The following is a 7,594-nucleotide window of genomic DNA, read 5'->3' as shown; positions in this document are numbered from 1 at the left end:
CTGGACACACACAAACACACACACCACGGGTCATAAACTTGCATCTTTATAAAAATAGAACATTTTTTATGATGTCAGAGATGAGGCTCTGCTCTCACCCTATTGGCTGAGGACGGCTGAGGTTGGGTTTTGGCAGCTTCACTGGGACAGCGTAGAGATCTGGATGCTTCTGGGCGATTTCCAACTGCATAAAGAGAGGGACAGACCCAGATATGTCAGATCTAATACAAAAAAGTAAAGAACAGAAATAAAATATCCTACTATACCCAGACAGGCTGCAAGTGTATCTTTCTTTAGTTGAAGGATTTTTAGTTCTACCTTAAAACAACACTCTTAAACCCCGGTGAACATTAAACCATCTGGAGTGCTGCTTTTTTAGAGTAAATAGTAGGAGGACAGACGCTGCAGTCCAAAGTTCAACTACTGTGAGGGGTACTGTAATAATATTAATACATCTATACATTAATACATAGTCAGAATCTACCTTGCCTTGTAAATCAAGGCAAGGTAGATTCTGACTATTACAATTTACAAAAAAATTATGTTGAAACATGCAAACATCAAAGGAAATACAGAGCTTGTACAATACTGATGAGCTTGGAAGTGACTGTTTCCACTGAGAATATTATTGATGAAACTTCAGTGAACAGTAGGCTGATCAACTGAAAGATCAGATGCATCTCTTAGGTCCTGTTTCAGGTCTTTGCTGGATTCTTTTCCTATTTCTTAACAAAATGTCTTTATGTGACAGATGCTGTTTTCTCATTTATTTTTTGGTTCATCCTGACCAATGGCAGGTTTTTAGGAATCATCTTGTTGGTGCAAAATTATTTGATTCCTATCAAACTCTTATCTTTGGGATTTTTTGTAAATTCAGCCCAAGAAACAGGAACAAAGTGCCTATTGGTACAATTAAAAACTTGTTCTTTGCAAAGATTGCCAAGTGTAGACACGTGATGATTCACAGGTAAGACTTAAGTGGATTAAAAAAAGAAAGAAAAAAAGTTTCAAAACAGCAAGATGGTGACAGACAAAATGCTCAAGGCTTCAAAATGAGTCCACAAACCAATTTATGTTGGACACAGGCATCTTTATGTACATTTCATGGATCTGACTGAACATCAGAAAATGCTTTTAGACACTGGACTTGGATATGGGAATGTCAGGATTGTTTTAGGACAGACGGGGAAGTAAGAGGAACTTTAAATGCAGCTTTCTATAAATCTGACAGGATTCAACTGCCAAAAGTCAACTGAAAGCTCCCTGCTGTGTCTGTTCCTGCTCTGAAGTTTACAGCTGTACCATGAAGAAAGACAGCACTACTGACTCGAGCGTTTTCTGCCTCCTGTAGCTCCAGGAGCCTCTGAGCTCTTGCCAGATGGTCCATCTTCTCAAACGCTTTAATCTGGAAGAAAATAAAAGTGAAACTTCAATTTTTGATTTAAAAAAACAAAAACAAAACAGCATAGATGCCACACGTCCACTCACATGGTGTAACTCACAAGGAAGTGATTGTCAGATGAAACATTTACAGACAAGAGTGTCTGTAAATACGCAAATACATAATGAGATTTATTAATGGGAACATTTGTGATGCATGACGAGCTGTTGTGGATTTGAAGGGAGGGTTGGAAACACGTGTTGGTAAATTTGTAGTTACCTGGTCACCCATTTTCTATTTCACATTAGATGCAGAGAAAGTAAAAAAACAAAAAAAAAAAAACAAAAGGAGGAGAAGGGAATAAGTTTGATATAATACCAGAGTGAAATCTTCTAAAGCAAGGGAAGAAAGAAACATAAAGTCTGACTTTTTGCCCCAGATAGCTGCCTTGTTGGTATAAGAATAAAATAAAAAATAATTAATTCATTTAAATCAATAAATGAGTCTAACCTTGCCCAGGAAGGATTTGTTGGCGGGGTCCTCCACTTCGTCGTCTTTCCCCGGACTCTGATCTTCTGACGACTGGTTCACTGGTTGGCGGGCGATAGTGGGCTTCACAGGCTTCACGGGAGGGGGAGGCGGCTTGTTTCCGCCCACTGCGTCGCTGCTGATGGTGCTGCTGGAGTGTGACTCGTAGCTCCGTGTGGAGTCAGTTCGAGTCTGAGCACGAACCTGAAACAAACAAACAAACAAAAAAAAGAACCATTTGTGATCATTTGCTCAACTACAGGATGTGGTTTGTTGTTTTTTAAGGAAGAGCCACTTCCAAATATAAGGCAGGCAGGAGTTTTGAACATTTTTATCAGCTTAGTGTGAGAAAGTTTATTTCAGTCACAGCTGGTTTAGGCAACAAAAGGTGTTTTTCCCCCTCATCTTCAGTCCCTTATATTTGCAGGTACATATGTGCATATGTGGAAAGAAACATCAATTAGAGGAGGAGTACAAGGTGCAGGTGGGTTCCAAAGCGGCTTGCAGAGGAAGTACCAAATGAAGCAATTTAAATAGATCCTCCTTTATTGGATGCACTCTTAACTGATGTATAGAAGGGCAACTTTATTCATCTAGATTAGAGTTTTTGTTATTTATCAAGAAAAAGTTCTGAAAATGGACACCGGCACTAAATGAAGTCCAAAGAAGACAGTTCTACCCTCAGACATTTCCAGCTTGGTTTGAATCAGATCTGATGGTACTTCGAGTCTTGCCAAGAACTGAAAGGTCTAAAGACTTTAAATTGAGATGCAGCTTGAGAGACCACAAGAAAGTGTAGCGACAGTGATGTCTGACGGGAGGAAAACAGGGAGAGGTTCTCACCTTTGGGGGTTCAGGGACGAAAGAAGGGGGAGGGCTTGGCTCTCTGTTCACCTCTCTTCTCATACGTACACGGGGTTCAGGGTGAGGCCGCTACACAAACACACGGCACACAGAGAAGGGTCACAGGGGTTGGAGTAGATATTTTAACAGTGATGATGATGGATTAACAACGTTGGGGAAAAGAAGAGTGTCTATCGGCAGACACGCCCACCTCGTCGGGCAGTACAGGTTCTGATGATCGACTGATGGCCGACACGGGCTGGGGTTCATCCAGTGTCTCGTCCAGCTCATTGTCAGTGTACGCCCCGCCCTCGTCCGCTGTGTCATCGTAGTCGCTGGTCATCCGGCTGTCCATGCTGAGGTAGTCACTCATTGCCGACAGGTAGGACATGCGGTCGTCTTGGAGATCTAGGTCCTCCTCTGAACCATCCACCTGAGGAGAGAAAGTAACAGCAAAGCGAAGGGGTGTAAGAAACAGTCAAATTCACACAAAAACAAGTGGTCTGCAGAAGTTCACTGACACTCACCTTGCCCTCGCACACCCACACAGCTTTGTCTTGCTGCTCCCGAATTAAATCTTTCACACTGCCATACCATGCGTCATTGGCCGAGTTCAAGTCGATGGTGTCTAACAGACAAAAAACAAAACAAAAAATTCTTAAAAGAAAAAAATATAGGAAGAAAAAGATTTCATAATACTTAGTACTGTCAAAGTTAACATGACAATACCACGTCAACGCAAATTCCTTTTAACGCCTCTATTGGCTTTTTGACACGCGATTAATGCATGTGGGCTCTGTGACCTGTAGATCGGGTTGTCTGGAAGTGGTTTCCTCAGTTACATTGTGGATGGTGAGTAGAAATGGAGAAAGAAGCGAATTGTTGCGTACATTCAGTGTATTTTATGAGCATGCAGTACCTCCGGGGGTTTTCTCAGTAGTAGTTGTCATTATTTGGATTGTTGCAATAATTATAAGCATAAATGTGAATAAAGTATGTATATTTTCCGGCCCATTCTGGTAAGAATATTAGAAACATGAAAACTATCCTGTTAAGGGCAGTTACAGTTGATTAAAAAAAAAATCTGATTAATCACAAGTTAACTACGGACAACCATGCCATAAATCACATAAAACTCACCCGTGAAAAGGTGTGAACAGCTCTTTTTCAGCCTAAGGGCCTGCTCATACAGTTTGCGTGCGCTGCGGTTGGATCCGGGTATGAGGCGGTTTCTCATGGTCTTCAGACCTTGTTTGCTGTCAGGGTTCAGGAAAAGGACGATGGGGTACCACTGAGTGTAATTCAGGGTGTCCACAGCTTTGGGAGTCACGTCCAGCAGAGCGTGACGGTCCTGCAGGAGAATAATAAAAAAGAAAAACATGGTTATATGTCGGATGATGAGTAATAATTGCACAGAAATCTCTGTTAGTCACTCTCGACAGCTGTTCATCTGAGCCACTTCAAACTCTGCAGGTGAATTTCAACTATGACATTGTCTCTTTTAGCAGTTTATTTGGTTACTATGGACTTTGGGATATAAAGGTTGTTTTGATGTAGAGGAAGTTGAAATTCTGCACAAAACGGCACTAAAGCATGTAAAGAAGCGCTCTATGATGACTTGTTTTATGGAAGGTAATAAAGGGTAATAGCTGGAAAGCAAAATCTCAATTAAAATTAAATTTTGATTAGCTGACCAGAACAGACTAACAACCCTACCCTATTTTAATTCTTAGCCCTCAAACAGGTGGATGAAACTATGAGGTCAAATCTTTTATAAAAAAGATCACTTAGTCTAAAATTCAAATGGGTTCCAACAAACATGGCTGCACAAGTTATTCTTTAACTCTTTCTTCTTAGATGCTCCACTGTTGGCAGATTTTTATGCTTCTGATGCAACAAATCCCTTTGGAGTTTTGATGCAACTCCAAAAGGATCCACCCAAAATTACGCTGGGGATCTTTGGCTTGATATCTGAAGCTTTATATTTTTGAGCCACTATTATTCAACTCTGGTTTAATGGTGTTTAGGGGACATAAAAATAAAAAATAGGGGAAATAATAAATTGTAACAATATAAAATGGGTGTTGCGCACTCCCATAACAGCCACTGCACTAGTGTTCATACAGCGTCATTATCTTCTAATGATTATACCATACCTGTTCAATGATTTGCCGGATAGAGTTCAATCTCACCACCCCCGAGGACTTCTCACTTCCTGCATCCTTGGGCTCAGTTTCTGAAAGAGGAGATAAAAACCACTCACAAACAAGAACAGAGTAAAGAAAGCCTACAGAAATCTTTTTCTGTTAGTGCTAATGTTTATTTACAGGCGGTCGTGATACTTACTAGCAATGACAAACTGATCAGGAAGTTCAGTAGCCAGTTTTTCGTTAACCACGTCAGAAATGGGCCCAAATATCACCACCGGTCTCCTGAAACCAGCTAAATGAAACAAAAAGAATTAATTCAGAAGTCCTGGCACAGCGAGGACCTCTGCAAAATGCCTCAGGTAAAATTGCAGGGTGAAAGTGTTTCCTGGATACCTTCACGTAATACCACTCTCTCGTAGGCGGGGAAGCGTGTAACCGGAACGTTGCCCTGGTCGTCTCGACTCTTGCGCAAATCTTTCTTCTTTGCAGCTCTTTGGCCCCTCATCCTCCAGAAGTCTCCTCTGTCATTGCCCGATGCAGCCCGTGCAGCATTCTGGACGTTAGCCATTTGCTCTGCTCTGATATCGAAAACAAGAAAATATATGACTTTGTCTAGTTAGACTGCTCACACGATGATATGCAGATTTCTTACCAGCGAAAGAACATGTAAAATGATAAAATATCCAGCCAAATCCTTAATACAAAAAAAAAAAATTAAAAACTTGAAATATTTATATTTAAAATAAAAAAACAACAACAAAAAACATAGCCATCACGTTCTGATAGCCAGCAGGGGGCAGAAAGGCTGTCTGCACAAAGATGATCATCATTGCATACCTGCTCTTGTTGGGGATGATTCCCTTTTCTAACAGCTGGTTGTTTTTGTCACTACGGATTGCCAGCCAGTTGCCGAGTTTGCCATCATAGAGTGTGTCCGTCACTTTGAAGATCTCCCCCCTGGAGAAAGGAAGGCTCTGCGGGGCCTCCTTCTCATATTCAAAGTGGGTTCTAATGAAGAAGGAGTCGCCTCTGCCAGATGCTAAGACATCTTTATACACTGGCAAAAATAGAAGAAAACAGAAGCTAAAAATACCCCCCCACCATTATTTGGCATCCCACATGGCTCAAATTTGGGCCTCTTGTTTTTCCTCATTCATCCATTATCATAAAAATAAATAAATTACAGGAAATAGAAAAGCAAGCAAGCCACTGGCTCTTCATACAAGACTACTAAGACTTTTTATCATATTCTGTGTGTGTCTATGTGATATACTTTAACACAGGACGGTTTTGGCATTAGTACTGTTTGCGCAACTGTTCTTTATCCAGTCCAGTACCTTCAGGCTTGCTCTGTGCAAGAATGGTAACTTCCTCTCCTTTAGGAATCTCCAGGAGGTAGAGAACAGCATCTTCACGCACCATGCCTCTGAAGTCTCTGTTGTTCACCTGAAGCACACAATAGGAAATAAAATGAGAAATCTGGCCTGATATATGTCTCAAAGACGAAGCTTCTGTCTTTTTTCTCCAACTTCAGACACAGCACTCTTGTGTGTGCAGGGTTTAAATGTGGAACTAAAACATGCTGTACCCTCATGATCTGATCTCCTGTCCGGAGACCCTCCTGCTCTGCTGCACTGTCCTCCTGAACACCGGCGATAAAGATGCCGACATCATTTCCTCCCGCCAGCCGCAGACCCACACTGTCACCTTTCTGGAAACGCACCATCACCGTGTTCGGCCTGCATTATGGAAACATGGAAACAACAGTTGACAAAGGAAGAGTCTATTTATGACGGAGACAACCAAGCTGGCTTCTTGTTTTTGAGTAAATTTGAGTTTGAGCAACTCAATTAAAACAAACAAACAAACAAACAAACAAACAAACAAACAAACAAACAAACAACAACTAACTAATACTGACCCGTATATTTCCAGGTCTTCTGCACTTGGCTTTAGTGGCACTTTAGGGGGAGCGTGAACCTTTGGGGCGACACTGGCAGCTGGTACTGCAGAAACAAAATCATTTACAGTCAGTATTCAATTCAACTGTCTGATTTGACTTATTTTTTACAGTCTTGTATATTCAGGGCGAAATCATGTTTACCTGGTGGTGTCTCGGAGCGTGGCTCCTCCCTCTCTGCGTGCAAAGCAGCCTTATCTTCAACGTCTCTGTCGGCACCTCTGAATGGGGTCGGCATGGCACCCATTTTTGCCAGCCTGCTAGGCGGTTCCTCTCTAGTAATATCCCAAATTTTTGGAAAGTTTAAAAGAAGCATTTTACACATTTAATTCGGTTGATATAATTATGACTCCTTTTCCGGTTTGGTTTAATAACATGGTGGTTTTTCCGATATTTGATGTGACGGGCTGCCTGAGCTTCATGAAGCATAAAAACAGCATAATCCTACATTATCCTGATTTGTTTCTGGTGTATTTAATTCATTCGTAATAAATGACTGACCAAAGCAGAGCTCAATGCTTTTGTGTTATCTAGAATTAAGAAAAGCACAAAACAAAGCAACACTTAAAATCATTTTTTAGATGATTGTGGTTTTTGTTTGTTTGTTTGTAGAGCAGGCAGACAAATCTTTTGTTGTGAGGAAATGTTAATTATAATTCTTTCCTATGAATGAAAATGAGACACAAGGTCACAAGCAGTTGCCAAAACAATATAGACCCAGCTCTTCAAGGA

The 7,594-nt window shown here is 41.1% G+C and overlaps 1 protein-coding gene across 8 annotated transcripts in view; it reads right to left on the bottom strand.

Moving 5' to 3' along the window:
• The window catches only part of tjp2a (tight junction protein 2a (zona occludens 2)), a 43,922-nt gene that overhangs the window by 2,723 nt on the left and 33,605 nt on the right, over positions 1-7,594 (bottom strand). For 4 of the 8 annotated variants that reach the window (XM_086300156.1, XM_086300150.1, XM_086300155.1 and 1 more), the window contains 16 exons: positions 7,007-7,137; positions 6,824-6,908; positions 6,491-6,641; positions 6,240-6,348; positions 5,740-5,959; positions 5,296-5,480; positions 5,099-5,194; positions 4,909-4,988; positions 3,893-4,103; positions 3,280-3,380; positions 2,964-3,185; positions 2,753-2,842; positions 1,892-2,113; positions 1,661-1,675; positions 1,328-1,405; positions 99-184 (listed from right to left, as the gene is read on the bottom strand). In XM_086300156.1, the coding sequence (XP_086156282.1) occupies positions 99-184; positions 1,328-1,405; positions 1,661-1,675; positions 1,892-2,113; positions 2,753-2,842; positions 2,964-3,185; positions 3,280-3,380; positions 3,893-4,103; positions 4,909-4,988; positions 5,099-5,194; positions 5,296-5,480; positions 5,740-5,959; positions 6,240-6,348; positions 6,491-6,641; positions 6,824-6,908; positions 7,007-7,137 (2,082 nt within the window). The remainder of the gene's footprint in view (positions 1-98; positions 185-1,327; positions 1,406-1,660; positions 1,676-1,891; positions 2,114-2,752; positions 2,843-2,963; positions 3,186-3,279; positions 3,381-3,892; positions 4,104-4,908; positions 4,989-5,098; positions 5,195-5,295; positions 5,481-5,739; positions 5,960-6,239; positions 6,349-6,490; positions 6,642-6,823; positions 6,909-7,006; positions 7,138-7,594) is intronic. The other 4 variants (XM_086300153.1, XM_086300157.1, XM_086300152.1 and 1 more) reach the window with 3 other exon arrangements.

This window comes from Aulonocara sp. 'chitande type north' Nkhata Bay, linkage group LG7, assembly GCF_057382095.1.
Source record: "Aulonocara sp. 'chitande type north' Nkhata Bay isolate Kocher_YH1m ecotype deep benthic linkage group LG7, A_spYH_male_GT1.1, whole genome shotgun sequence".
Lineage (NCBI taxonomy): Eukaryota > Metazoa > Chordata > Actinopteri > Cichliformes > Cichlidae > Aulonocara > Aulonocara sp. 'chitande type north' Nkhata Bay.
Note: the sequence above shows the minus strand (reverse complement) of the source record. Positions and strands in the feature narration are given on the sequence as shown.